The 15,618-nt window shown below is 35.4% G+C and overlaps 1 protein-coding gene across 2 annotated transcripts in view; it reads right to left on the minus strand.

The window, feature by feature from the left end:
- LOC101893835 (zinc finger protein 704) overlaps window positions 1–7,621 on the minus strand; it is a 461,725-nt gene extending 454,104 nt beyond the window's left edge. Inside the window, exon 1 of one of the 2 annotated variants that reach the window (XM_059122667.1) lies at window positions 4,314–7,621. In XM_059122667.1, coding sequence (XP_058978650.1) covers window positions 4,314–4,796 — 483 coding nt within the window. In that variant the 5' untranslated portion in view covers window positions 4,797–7,621. The remainder of the gene's footprint in view (window positions 1–4,313) is intronic. The other variant, XM_059122668.1, reaches the window with a different exon arrangement.
- Window positions 7,622–15,618: the final 7,997 nt, after the last annotated feature.

Raw genomic sequence — 15,618 nt, forward strand, 5'->3', positions numbered from 1 at the left:
TGCAAGGATTTAACTAATATGTTTTTTGGTAAATTTCCAAACGAAAGATTTGAAAACTTTTTGATAGAAAAAGTAATCATTTTTTGATTATATTTTTCGATAAAGGAAAAATTTGTGTTATTTAGTATTTTTAAGGGGAACTTTTCGCTGAAGTCTATAAACCATTATTTTTAAGCTATTGGTAATGCAGAAGGTAGTTTGTAGTTTGTTTCCTTACTTTTAAATGGGTTATTCGGCCCGTACAGTTCTCAAGTTTTTTTCTGTCTGGGACTTTTTCATCATTGATTACCGGGTCAAGAGGAATAAGCCCTTCAGGATTTTTTCTTGTACTTAAACTAAGGTGTTTAAGCCCCAAAAATGGGAACTTGCCATCCACCCAACAACATTTAATTTTTACGTAAGTACGTATGCATGTATTTAGTTGTTGAATAATAACTTTGTTGTTTTTGTTCTTGTTGTCCACCATTGTTTATTTATGTACTCCTACTATTCACATTTTCTATTGTTAATCTCTGATCTGACGTCGTAACATGCCGGTTAACGTGGCTTACCGATGCCACTTGTTTCCCGGAATAATTCAATCAAAAGTTATTTTAGCGAACGGTTGTGGGTTTGTAAAGTTCGTGATTCAAGTTGACGTTTTAAAATAAATTTATTTATTGAGGGAGTCTCTGAGCGTAGAGGCAAGGGAGTTGATTTCAAACCTAAATATTTTAAATCGTTCTTTATGAAACATACATCTGTTGGTGTATAAAGTTACTGTGAACTTGATTGATAGGTGTAAAATCTACTGGAAATGGTTCGAAAGTTTTTTTTTATTTTTTTTAAGAAAATTACTTTATTTTCATTTATTTAGAAATAAAACCCCGTGTGTAGCCCCTCTCTTCCAGAAATTAAATTAATTTCTTACACCATATAACGCGTGTCTCTCTTTCACTTGAATTACGAAACCTCGATTCAAGGACATTTCAATGAACATAATTGATTGAGCCCACATTGTGATGTTCATTCCAAATGTTCAATATATGGGTAGAACCCTCTAAACATATCTATGCTACTTACATACGCACCTATGTATATATGTATAAGTAGAAAACGCATCTACACGTTACTGCAAAATCATAGCTACCTGCATACACTTCCCTACGCTCATGTGTGCGGTAGTGCTTTTCTAGCGTAGTAGATGATGGCGGTGGTGTCGGTAGTAGTTGTTGTTGTTGATTTTTTGCACTTTTACGAAGCTTTTTAACCTTGACATAGATACAAATACCCCTACACCATCACCTTTTGGCCAAGACAATGTATGTGTGTATGCACTGCATTATTGTGTCGTTTTCTGTTTTTGTTTTCGTTTTCTTGTTGTTATTGCTTTTGTGTAAGTGTGTGTGTGTGTTTTTCTAAATGCCATGACTTTGTTTGCCAGCATTTAACGGCTAAACGAAATCGCAAAGCAAGGAAAGAAAAAAAAACGGGTGGCTGCACGTTACGTTTAACGAAATCAACAAAAACAAATACTACAACTGCACTTCTCATCACTTGTGTCAACAGCAATAAGAACAACAACGTCTACAATAAACACCCGAGTGTCATGAGAGATTACGAAGAGTAATGCAAAATGCCAAGAAGCCAATAGCCAACCACCCACCCACTACTCAACACACTCACACACCAACACCATACAATGTACATACATCCATCCACCCACACAAAATAAACTGCAGTCACTCGTTGCATTTTCATGTGAGAAATCGGATTATACCGACATGCATACATACATACATAGACTTGTACATAATTTGTGAGAGCGCTAAAAGTAGCTAATAAGAAGAGATCAAACACTCAGAGATTGTTTGCTGTAAATGTATTTTTATTTACGTATCAATCTATGAATACTATTAAAACCTAATCTGAGGGCCCATTTTAATTATTGAGGAAAACAAAAAATGCAAAATAAATTTTCAATTAGTATTTTATGCACTGACTAACAAACAAACGAAACAGGTAGCAGTGTGGCAACAACAGGGTGAACCGGCACTAAAGCACCATAGACATAGAATATATGGGTCACCTAGTAAATAATTAGTAAAATGTTATTTAGCCCGTTAAAGTAGAACTTATGATCGTAGCTGATGGATCTATAATGACGTGTAAACTAACACCGACAATAATGAGAATTAAATTACTCATCTTTTAATAATTACCTACCAGAAGTCCAATTCAACGATTGATCTAACGAGCAAAGACGGAGTGCATAACTAAAAGGATGCATATGAATACCTTAGTCGCTTTATTGACCCTTTGGAGGGCCAACCGACACCACCATAAATCGGTGTAAGCTTTCTGTAGATCTAAACCCCTTTTGATGGCATTACGCTGGTATTTGTCCAAAACCAACTTTTTGAGATGTTAAAAACTTTTTGCCAAAACATAGGGTGGTAAAGGGTATAAAAAGTCTAAAGGTCAACTCTCTTATCGACTTCAGCTTGACAACTTTGGCAAATTGACAAAATCAATAGATCTTGCTGACTAACTAACTACCTTTACCCAGAGCTACAAGAGACGAATAACCCGTTAAAAATAATGTAACAAGCAAAATTTTTGCATTTGAGACACAGAAAACTCGCAGGCATACATTAAAAAGCCGATGTATCCAAAACGAATCACTGTTTGGTGCGGATTTTTGTCCCGAGGTATAATTGGCCAACGAATTTTTGTTCACAAAAATTTAAATTTAGAATATTGCCAACATTTGGACTCAACAGAACGGTGCTATGTCGAAGCTACACTCGATGTTTCGTGCCCCATTTTTGAAGATTGTCATTATTGTTTTTTCCAATAGATGTAAACCCTCAGCAAATGTCCGTTCCCAAGGAGTGGGTCGATATTTTCCATTACAACGTGCCAAATTTGGACTATATCGACTCTTCCCTCAATTTATGAAGTTCCAGATATAGTGGACCGATGTATTCCACTTCGTGTAATACTAATAAAATTGTGAAGAAAATCAAACACTAATTTCCAATTTTATGCAAACCAAAATTTCAACCTTTTGTGGGGAAGGAACCAAAAAGAGTGGCCGATATACTCCATATTCACAACAGATCTCTTGTGAAGAGGAATATTTAGATAGATATAATTACTTAATACTGTGACCAAAGAGGTACCAAAAAATATCGGGATAGGTGGAATTTGAATAAAATTGGAGGTTTTAGCATTTTATGAGCATTTAGTTATTCAAAATGTTGACTCCTTTGTGAGAGAGGTACAAAATCGAATGATTCTTTGTGAGGTAAGTTATTTTCTTTGAAAATGTAGATAATTTGTGGGGTATGTACCAGAAGGAGTGGAGCGATATTGCCCATATCCGAACTCGATCTAAGTTGGACAATAATATTACGATGTACCAAGTTTTGATCAAATCGGATACTCCCCTCGAGAGTTATCGTGCGCACAAGCCAGCCATCCAGGCAGACGGACACCCCTAGATCGACTCCAAATGTCATGAAACGGATTTGGTCCAAAGGGACCTAGTATCTAAAACCTTAACTTCGAAAACGGACCCTGCATTTATTTCCACAGACATGCCCTTGTCGATCGTAATGGATTAGTGTGTAGATCTGGAAGTAGTTAGAACTGCCCCAAGAGTTAAAGAAACCAATTATTTGGAAATGGGCGATTGAAACACCCTAAAATGCGAAAAGAAAATTAAATATTCTATACTTGGAAAACGAACATTGTTGATCTGGATGTACTTTCTTGTTTCTATGGACCTCTCTGCCTATACGGTAAAATCTCACCTTACTTACCCTGAAGATTCTAGTCTAGAGCGCACAACAGGCCTATACTGGCTTAAGTGTATGGGCAAAAGGGCAGGCGGCGAATTTCTTCGCCCCTCTTTTCAACCTAACCTAACCTACCCTGACGATTTTTCACTGTGTCATTGTAGCACATGCAAAAGTCCTGAGATATCATCCCAATTTTAGAATGACGCCCTATTAGACAGCGCTGAAGCGGTTTGCTCTTCAAACACGCGAATATAACCTCTTCTCTTTCTTTACAAGTTCGCGAAAGCATCCCAGATGCTGAAGAGGAGTTGCTTTTTTTACTGGGCGTGCTACATGTTGGGTGCCAAAAAATAACAGAACATTAAGAAAAAATGTCTCACTGTTTTCAGAGGACTGGCAAGGGGCATTCAAATGGCCATTTTTAATTTTTGGGCAGAAACTTCTTCAATATGCTTCTTGACTTATTCCAAATAAATCTATTTGATGTGTTACACAACTTCCAATGACATAGAAAGCTTCTAAACTTACCTCACTACCAATTGTTGTTATCTTCACCAAAACTTCATCCTTGCTGGAATCATGTAGAATAACATCGCCCGATGTCTCTCGACCATTATAGGTTAGAAATACACGTTGTCCCGGCTGTAGTTTGACACCCAAAATCGAACGAAAACCGGGACCGATGAGATCAGTTTCACGAAATTCTTTTATCATGGCATTGCGTCGTAAGGTTTGAGCCGGACTTATGTGAACACTGGCGGCATGACGGCGGGCCTCAGCCGAGGTTGAGGCTACCACATGATCTTGGGTTTTGAAATCGAAACGAACAATATATTTGGTTTCATTGGCACTATCCGGCGTTGACGGTTTGGCATTGGCACTGGTAACGGTGGCCGTGGGCGGTGTTTTGACATCTTGTATAACACCGGAATACCACAGGCCATCAGGACCGGGGGCACAAACTTTGGTGCCAATTATTGAGCGTTTGGCTAGACGACGTCCGGTAGACATTTTGGATTTTAGATTTGTTTTGGAAATTTGAAGGAAATCAAACGAAACAAATAAAATGGAAGACTTTTTGTGTGTTTTTCAATTTTATTTTTTGAGAAAATTAATTTTGTGGCACACGATTTTGTTTTGCCAAAAAAAAACAAATATTAGGGAAGAACGAAATTTGATGTATCGAAAAAAAGGCAAATAGAATTTTGTAGATTTCTAGAAATATTACTCGCTGGATTTAGTTAATAAAACTTTTATCATAATTGTTTTTTCAATTTAATTTTATTTGAATTAAACACTTTTTGTGGTACTTTCATTTTTTACAATTTTTTTCTTTGTTTGATGTAAACTGTATTGCACTTTTTTGATTTTTTTGTTTTATTTTTTTAACAATTTATGTTTTATTATTAAAAAAAATCGATTTTTTATCTAGAATATTTTAATTTTTTTTTTATTTTTACTTTTTTGTGTATCTATTATTTTCCAAAACTTTATTTTATCTCTTTTTTTGGGATATTTTGTTAATTTTACAGCACTATGTTATGTTTTGAGGTTATGTTAATTTAACAGCTGTTATTAACAGACTCAATTTGACTTGGTATGTAAACAAAAGTTTTTTTTTTATTGATATTTTATTGAATTTAGAAAATTTTTAACAAAATATTTTGGACCATTTAAAATTTGAGAAATTTTGAACTAATTTTCCTTGTCACTCTTGTTGGAACCGGTTATTATAATTTTGTGGTTATTGTTGTTGTTTCTTGTTTTTTGATTGATTATCAAGCTTCTGTTGACACTCTTATTATTTATTATTATTAGATTTTATTAATTCACTTTCTATCTCGTTTATTCTCTCTCTCTCTCTCTCGCACTCAATATCTTATCAGCACACCTTTAATAAAATTTATGTATTTTTTGTTGTTTTTGGAAATATGTTTTATAGATTTTTGTTTTTCTTTTTTTCTTAATTTTTTTGAATAGTTTTTCTTTTGACTTCTTTTGTGTTTTCCTTTTTCCTCTCTTCTCCTGTACCTCTCCGCTGTTAAGTTGCAATGATCATTGCCGCTTTACGCTTAGATTTGTTGTGATTGTCTGCACGATTTGTTTTTCTGGCGATCTCCGTCGTCGTTGTCGTCGTCGTGTGACTATGAAACGTGCGTTTTTTAATTGGAAATAGTGACGATTTTCCGGGAATATTTGTTTGATAATATTGAAATTGAAAATTTGAAATGCGTTGACTAAATTTCTGATTCCCGTTTACACTGGGGGCTATAACATTTCGTCTGTTTTGGAAACTGTTGTATGGGCCTTTTTCACTGACTGGGGCATGGAGACCTGCTATTAACTTGACTACATGCCGTTCACAAGGGGTTAACAGATGATGACGTTTGGCTTTGTGGTTGGACCTAAGCATAATCCACTTGTCACTGAGCTATTTTGGTTAAACGGTCTTTTTTTTCAAACCGGCCAGGGATTGGAGCTCCACTCAAAATTCAAAATAAAAATGCGGTTGTTTTCAAATGAATATTATTTTCTGTTTTTCTAGTTGCTGTGTGACACAGTCCTGTATTTTTTGTTGTTTTTTTAATAATTTTATTTACATAAAATATTATTTTTGTAACAAAGCACTTTTAAATAGTACAAATAGTGATTTTGAATTCACAAAATATTTCAGAAGGTTTTTTTAGTTTTCCGCTTTCCGTTTTGTTCTTTTCGGTTGTTATTTTTGTTTTTCGGATTTATTTATGCGGGTTGGGTTTCTTCTTCACAGAGCGAGCACTGATGACGATCGAACGAACGTTGGAATACGCTGCGCTGTTGGTGCGTGGGGTTGTTTGGTCTCTTTCAATGCTGTTGTTGTTGTTGTTGGCTGTGGTGGTGGTGCTGCTGCTACAGCTGAGGAGCCTTCAAATGACGTTTGAAGTGCATACGTTGAACGATACGACAATTCGGCAACGACGTATCATCGACATGGAATCGATTGCATTACGTTCTGCTGCGTGTTTTGTTTGTTGTACGTTCGGTCGGTCGGGTTGGTCCGTTCTGTTCGCTGTGTATTTGTGGGGGTGCTCTCTTCTCCAAAAAAGCGCTTATCGTCTGAACACGAGAGTTGGCTATCAACGACTGATTTTCGTAAATACACTTTGTTGTTTTGTGTGTATTTGATTATGCTTCTGCTTCTGCCCGACAGCCAGCCAGCAAGTCAGCTAGCTAGCTAGCTCGCGTTGAGTGTTCGTGTGTGTATGTGTGAGCGGACGGTTCAGTTCAGTTCAGTTTAGTTTCTTGCTTGCTGTGCTGGCTGCTTGATTATTTGTTTCGTTTTGGGCTTGACTGCCTGAATGTCTGTCCGGCCGCTGGCTCGCTCAGAGCTCACACGACTTTGTTGGCTTGTTTTACTTGTCGTTTTTGTTGTTGTGAGTGAGTGAGCGTGTTGTTGTTGCTAGCCACTGTGGTTGTTTGTTATGATTTTTTTTTCTTCTGTTTTCTATACGAGTTTTGTTATTTTTATTGTTGGTTGGGGTTTTTGTTGTTGATTTCTCGAAAAATCAAAACAAAAGAGAAATGAAAGTTAAAAAGAAAATCGAGACGTAATGCGGCACTGTATTATGACGTTGTCATCAACAACCCGTTCGTCAGCCAGCGAGTCAGTCAGTCAGTTAAATGCAAGGTATTACAGCAAAGCAACAACTATACCAAGATCCATACAAAAAAACTTGGATGCACTTCTACACTGACACATACACAAGCGTGATATAACGTAAACAAAATAAATATGTCGACTGCGAAGAATCCACAAATAAATTCTTAAAAATCTCCAAATTCTTTAAAACTAAATCACTCTCTCACAAATTGTATATTTTTCTATATTTTTTTTTTTTTAAATTTTTCTTTAAAAATATCTTGTTTATGTTGTGTTTTCCAGCGATTCAGTTTGTATCTATAACAGTTTTTATTACGTCTTTTGTTTTTATTACGTTTTCATCATAACATTTATTTCCTATTCTCTCTCTCTCTTTATTATTGTTGTCGTCGACGTCCCCATTGCTCTCCACCAACACTTTCAAAGTCTCCCTCATTTTCAACCTACATTCGCTGGTTCTCTGGTTTTGCTTTGTTGACAATGTTGCCAAAACAGCTGTTCCCTGAAACGTCATGCAACACAGCCTTCCATGTATAGATACACACACGCACACGAACCGACGGCATGCATATGTTGAACGCCATGACGACAACGACGAGAGCATTCGTTGCTTGTCAACATCTTGCAAATGTAAACAAATCTCCCAGAAACACCGGCCGGTATCCAACAGATACATTTGCAGTCGCACTGCACCGCACCTTCTCAGTTAACAGTAAACAAAATAAACAAACACACACACACTCTCACCCGCTCTCAAAACACAAGTATCTCAGAGATAAACTCTCGCGCTCTTTTTCATGTGTCCAAGAAACGCCCTCCTCTGATGTGCCCTCGTCGTTCGTTAGTCGTCGTTGAGTTGTTTTGTTATCATCATTCCTCCATCAGCTGTTTTCTGTTGTCGTATGAATTTCCTGTTTTTGTTTTCTCGTCATGTGAGAGAGTTCGTTTTGGCGGTTGTATGTGTAAGGGGGTTTGAGATAAAATTATGTGGGTTTGTTATTGATTCACACTGAGAGGGAGAGTTGGTTAGGGTGTTGCCATTCATGCCATTTATTTGGTCATTTTCGTTTAGAATTTGTTGCTGTTCTAAATATGTTTTGGTTGACACACAGGGAGGGATTGAGTGATGTAGTTGAACTGGTCGCTAACTGATTAGCTAACCAATGACTTTGTTTAGAATGTCGATATTTTATCAATGACTAGAAAAAATTTGAATTTACTTTTGTTGTTGTCCAAATGTATAAATGAGGGTACGTTAAATTTGTCATTCCGTTTGTATAAAAATCGATGGAGACTAAGGCAGATCTGTCCGCCCGGCGATCTGTACGTTTATTAAAATATAGTTTCCATACGAAATTTAAGGTTCGTAGAATTGCTAGTATGGGCATGTAGGTCCACGTTTTGGTATAGCCGCCCAATTAGTGTACAGCCCGATTTAATAAATTGTTGTCAATTTTTCAATTAAATTTGCTGTCAATCGACAGTTAGTGTCCCTAGAGCAGAGAAAATATCCTAGCAAAGAAGTTGTGGTATAGACCCCCTTGATATTCTGTATTTTAGGGTTTTGATCCCAACCAAGTAAGATGAAACATAAAATTTTTAAGGATTTTGAATATAGCCATTTTATTATTTATTTATGGGGGAGGTTCCAAAGCAGCTGGCCAATATTGACCAATTCCTATCTGACCTAAGACTGATATAAATATTACAACGTGCCAGATTTGGACTATATCGACTACTTCCCTCATTGTATATGAGATATGTGATAATTTTTGGAAAATGTGGAATGATGTGGAATGTGAAATTAGATATAGCTGACTGAAGTATTCCATTTTTATACTTTATCTAATGCAGATAAAAGTATTGGTATAGACAATTTGAATGAAATTGAACATTTATATCCAGTTTTATGCAAAATCATAAATTCCAATAAATCACATATTCATATAAGATTTCTGGTTAAGAGAAATATTTAGATATAGTAAGTTGCAAGGAATCGCCGGTTTGTTTCGCAAGTTATGACAGATAAAAGTATTGAAAATTCGCAGATATATATCATCTTCATAACAGATCTTGCGTTATCATAAAATATTTGGATGTGTGAAATTTGAAGAGAGTTGGTTGCCTATTTCGCTTTGTTTTTCAAAATATTGAAGCTTGAATGTTGGGCGACCAGAAGAAATGGTCCGTTCTCTATCACATTTATAACAGATCTTATGTTGATGGAAATATTGAGATGTACCAAGACTGAATGGAATCGGATGTTAATATCGTTTTTTTATGCGCTTCATGGATATTCACAATTTTGACCCTTTGTGGGGGAGGTGCCAGAAGGAGCTGACCGATAAATCCCATCTTCAAAGCAAATCTTGTATTAGTAGAAATTATGTGGTGCTTTAAATATAAAGAGAACCGGATACTTATTTCGGAATTTCTGATCGTTTTTGTTATTCAAAACTTTGACCATTTTGTGGGAGAGGTACCAGAAGGAATGGTCCGATTTCTACCATCTTTATAACAGATATTGTGTTGATGGAAATATTGAGATATACCAAGTCTGAATGGAATTCGATGTTAATTTCGTGTTTTATGAGCTTCATGAATATTCAAAATGTTTAACCCTTTGTGGGGGAGATACCAGAAGGAGTGGACCGATCTTCATCACCTGACCTGTGATGTGTGTAATTTGACGATAATCGGACTCTTACATCACATTTTATAAGAGATTTAATTATTCAAAGTGTTTACCCTTCGTGGGGTAGGTACTTGATGGAGTGGACCGACTCATGCAAATGCAAGAATTTGCAAAGTTGGAGCAAAATTGTATTATTTTTTCTCTTTCTGAGCAGTAAAATCTTATTTTTTTGAAAATTTCGACAGTACCAGAAGGAGTGGACCGATATTGCCCATCCCCGAACTCTATCTAAGTTTGATAATAATATTCCGATTCGAGAGTTATCGTTCGCACCAGCCATCCAGACCGACGGACGGACGGACATCGCTAGATCGACTCGAAATGTCCTGAACTAAGATCTGAAACTGTTATTTCGATGAGGCACGTTTTGTGTAATATAACTCTAATATAACTATTGCCACAGACCCAACTTGAATTTATCATGTACCTGATTCGTTATATGAGATGTATGCAAGATTTTTTTGACATTTTTAAGCATCTAGGGTTGAGGCTATATTGTCCATTTTCGCACCAGAAAGAGTGGTCCATTCTATTCTACTCCCATACCAGATCTAGAGAATTTAGAAAAATTGTGCGAAACACCAATTTCAAATTTTATAAGATTTATTAGAATTATTAGAAAAAGGGTATGCCCCTTCCCTCTCTGTCAGATGTGAAATGTTTAAAATTTTGTAAATTTTTATCATTAATATGGGTACCAGGAGCGGGAGGAGTAGGCCGATATTACCCATCTTCTAACTTGATCTAAGTTTAACAAAAAAAAATTGGAAGTGCCGAATAGGATACCTGTACTGAGAGCCATGTTACAGGGGTTATAAAACAGGGCCCTCTTTTTAAATATATTTGTAGTCAAGTATATTTTTTCAACTATTAAAATTTTTGGGTACAATTGTTTTGACAATTTTAAGGGACATTTTGGGCAAAAAAAAATGTAGATTTATAAGGTATTAGCGGTTGTGAAAATTTCCATAGAACTTCGCCAAGCTCCTCCACAGGAAAATGCATTTGCCGCTTCTCCTTTATATCCAACGATGGTTAAACCCATGTCTCAATAAAAAAGGTTGCCCAACTTGAAGAAAACTAGGAATATGCACCTCTGTACTGGAGTCTTATTACGTCAAATAGACTTTTAAAAAATTCAACAATTTGCTTTGTTTATTTAATTTTTTTTTTCACAAAATTTTTATATTGCGGAAAACCCACGAAACATGAATGGAATATTAGGGTTTCACTACAAAATTGAATCCAAGGTAGAGGGACAATTCGCGTTATCTCAAAATTATACATTTTGTTGTGTTTGTGAAATAATTTCAAATTATTTTCCTTTTTATTCAAAACAATACACATACACACAAACTGTGTATACCCAACATACCAAATTGACTTGAGAATAACATTTTAATAAGCTTACAAACATAAGCCTAAAGCTTGAGAAAATCTTGAGAATGTATTGAGAAATGTTTGTTTAACAATTATAGAATAATCGAAAAGGAACCCTTATTCATAAGCTTATTCTTGTAATTGCAGAATAAGCTTACGAAAGTAATATTTTATAAAGCTTATTTTTTCAATGGTAAAAAATATTTATTTATTCATTTTTTAATTATTTTACACATTTCATTCATTGATTGCCATCCCAGCTGTCACTGCATCCTGTTGCCTTGATACCTAGATGCTTTCTTTCCCCTTATTTGAGCTTCTGTATCTCCTCCACTTATTCTTCACTTCTGTTGAATTCCTACAACTTTTTGACGCCTCCATTCTGAAATGAGATTGAAATAATTTATACTACAGATTCCCAGATTTATTATTCATCATTACCTTACCAAAAAAGTGTTTCTCAAGCATTGTTGAAAAAATGTTATGATAAACTATTTTCATAATATTATTCTCAAGCTGTATTGTATTTTTGGTATGTTGGGTATGTTTTGAAAGAAAAGGGGCACCAAGAAAATAAAATTGTATTTAGGGGATAGCTTTGTTCTATCTTCAGTAATTATGCCATGGTTAAACCAACTCCAAACATTGCTTGTTGGCTAACGAAAAAATGCGAAAATTTAGACTCCTGCTCCCACAAAATTATCCGACTCCAACACCGACTTCGCATACCTGATTATAAGTTTAGCACAATTATTAAGATTTGCCATATTAAAGTCAGACATTAAGACAATTCAGTGGTTGTTAATGTTCGAAAACTTATTTCGCCCGATTTCACACTTGCAATACAAATAGAGGTTGACAATACCTAGCCCCCTTGGGGATTTGCAATAAGAACTAATAGTCAAACCAAACAATTTTTTCCGAAATTACATATATCTATATACATGTTCAGCTATAAAAACCCCAATACAACACGGCTGTGAAAAGCGGAATCGCCAAATATATTAATTACTTAAATAAAAAAATCTCACACACTGAACCGATACATTTATGTCGCATTGCATTTTTTACTTTTTATTGTTCATTTCATTTTGTTGTTTTTACTGCTTGTTCAAGGCTTCTATAAAAAATTTCGTGATTTTTTCCTATGGTTCTATGCTGGCATCTTAACCCAGTTTCGTTTTCATTTTCATTTTGGTTTTTTTTATTTTTGCTTTGTTAAATTGAAGGTCCTTCGTGGCATTCCTCTATGTAGGCCAAGGATTCTATGTGCGATTTTCATAGCCAGCCCCAATGGCAGTAGTCAGTAACGAACGAGCCGACGAACAACTGGAACAATGCAACGTCATTGAGTTGAGCATAAAATAGCATTGAAACCGAACCATAATTAAGGTCCACTTTTCTTGTTGTGGTAGGGGTTTGCCGCGCCGGCGACGACGACGATGACGGCAACTGCAGCGGCGGCTCGAATTCAGAGTTTTGCAGTTGCATTTCAGATGATGACCCAGAAACCCAAATTCAGTAGTACTTTCTACAACGACCAAAACCACCACAGCAAAGCATGAAATACATATTTACATATGTATATATGAAATGGTATTTATATATAGTTTTGTATGTAGGCACATAGAAGGCATGTTGTACATAGCTGTTATGTATGGTATGGTATGTATTTACTTTATGTTCTCAATTGCATATACAGTTATGATTCAAGGTTGACATCAATCCTTAACAAAATTGGAATTTCATTATTTCGAAGGACGCGTTTTTTTCGAAGCAGAAAGTGGGACAAGGTATTCAACATGAAGTCTTTTTAACGGACTATGTTTGGCAAATTAGTGAATTAAAATTAAAAATGTCATACATACATGTAAATCTATATATACACATATTCTTCTGGGAGACTAACTGGCCAAGAGTGTTGATGACAGTTCCATCATAGGATGACACCCCAGAGACCTGAGAATTGGGGCCTCGATGAGATAAAATTCGAACAATATGGCTGAACACCCAATTTGGATCTTGCAATAATTGGAGTTGATTTGAGTGAAGACTTCCCTAAAAAGTTTGTTATAATTTAGAAGCATGGGATTGAGCTGTTCCTAACCTTAACAGCAAACTTTTCTGCAAATCTTGAGATGTGATACAAACATGGATTTTTGAGGCAAATGCTTTTTGTTTCATTGACTTACACAATAAAGCTTTTACTTCCCATTGTATTTTTAGGTTTTGAGAGAACGTCTGAAAAAACTATTGGAAGAGACCTATCGTTTTGAACACAAAATGGTTGTTTGTTACAGAGTCACGCCAAAATTGTATTTCTATGATGGGGAAATTGCGCATCAACTTCTTTTTGGCGCATCTTGCAGCATCATATTCTTCAATTTTTTTTTACATTTTCTAATTTTATTTTCCATTTTTGACAGATTTTGGATTTACTGGAGTTGCAGCACAACTCCTGATGAAATAAAATCAAACAAGATAGAAAATATTAGTCGGGTTTGACATCCGCCAATCCCCGTTTATTAAAATAAATTTTGACTTGCGTTATGATTATTTATTAAAATTCGTATGTGACCCAAGTCAGATATAAATATTACAACCTGCCAGATTTTGACTATATCGACTACTTTCTTCACTGTATATGAGATATAAATTTTTGAAAAATGTTGAAATGTACGTGAGGTTTAAGATTCAAATGATAATTTCGCAAAATTTTTACCCTTTGTGTAGGAGGTACCAAAAAGAGTGGACATATTCCGTCTTCCCACCTGATCTTGTGTTGATAGAAATATTGGGATGCGCCAAGTTTGAAAATAATCGGACTCTAATTTCGTGTCTATGAGCTTCATGGTTATTCAAAATGTTAATCCCTTTTGGGGTAGGTACCAGAAGGGGTGGTCATGTATATACTATCTTTACACAAGATCTTGTGTTAATAAAAATACTTGGATATGTTAAACTTGAAGTCGATCCGACTCTTATTTCACATTTTATAAGAGCTATAATAATTCTAAAATGTGACCCTTTGTGGGGGAGATACATGATGGAGTGAGCCGATATTGTCCATTTTCGCACCTGTCCTAGCATTGATAAAAATATTGCGACTTGTACAGTTTGCACATTTTCTTGTTTTATAGGGTTAATTTATTTCTCTGAAGTTTTGGACCTTTTGTGAGGGAGGTACCAGGAGGAGTGGTCCTATATAGCCTATCTCCGAACTCGATCGATGTTGGACAATAATATTACTATGTACCAAGCTGTAAGTAGGGTACTAAGGGCTATTATCTTTTTTGGGAAAAATTATCTTTTTTGGGAAAAATAGCAAATATAAATAAATATTGCACTGTCAAACATCATCAGTTTGGTCTATAATTTAACTATTAAGTTTAAAGTTGAAAGCGCGCTTCTTCCATTTTGTGGTCAGTTCAATAGACCCACTGAGTGGCTATTCGGGCTATTGTGATTAAAATTTCGCACAAAATATACATTGTTGGACATTAAACCACATTACTTAGAGTGCAAACTGAAGAAGATATCCCAGCTGTATAAGCCAGTGTTAATGATGACCTCTGTTACTCAAGTACATGAGCAATTGTGTGGATGGATTTAGGTTTGAAGCAAGATCAGCATTGCAAAAGTTACCAACTCATACAGAATATGACACAGTTTGGTGCGGTTTATGCTACGAATCGTAACGTAACAGTGAATGGTGCGCGCTAACTTGAGATGATATAGTACTTTTCTTAAACTAAAACACAAGATATGAGCATTTTATTTTACATTCGGAACCGGTCTTTGGGCTTCCTTGATCTTTGGACTATTTTTTGTGGAACTTTATTGAAGCTGATGCATTGGAAGACAAAATTTATTCGTGTTAATGACAGTTATCGTAATAACACTTAATAACACATAGAACACCATGTTCTATGCAATATTTAGTACCATTTAGTACTTTTCGTACACTTGGACACATTTAAAAAAACATATTTTTCTATACAAATATTTAACATTCCACTTTTTTCCATTCACCCAAAACCAAATTGTACCATTTAATACACATTACCCAAACCACATTTTTCCTAAACGCGGTATTCATAACAAATTTCTTACCTCAT

Source organism: Musca domestica, unplaced genomic scaffold (genome assembly GCF_030504385.1).
Source record: "Musca domestica strain aabys unplaced genomic scaffold, Musca_domestica.polishedcontigs.V.1.1 21, whole genome shotgun sequence".
NCBI classification, from domain to species: Eukaryota; Metazoa; Arthropoda; class Insecta; order Diptera; family Muscidae; genus Musca; species Musca domestica.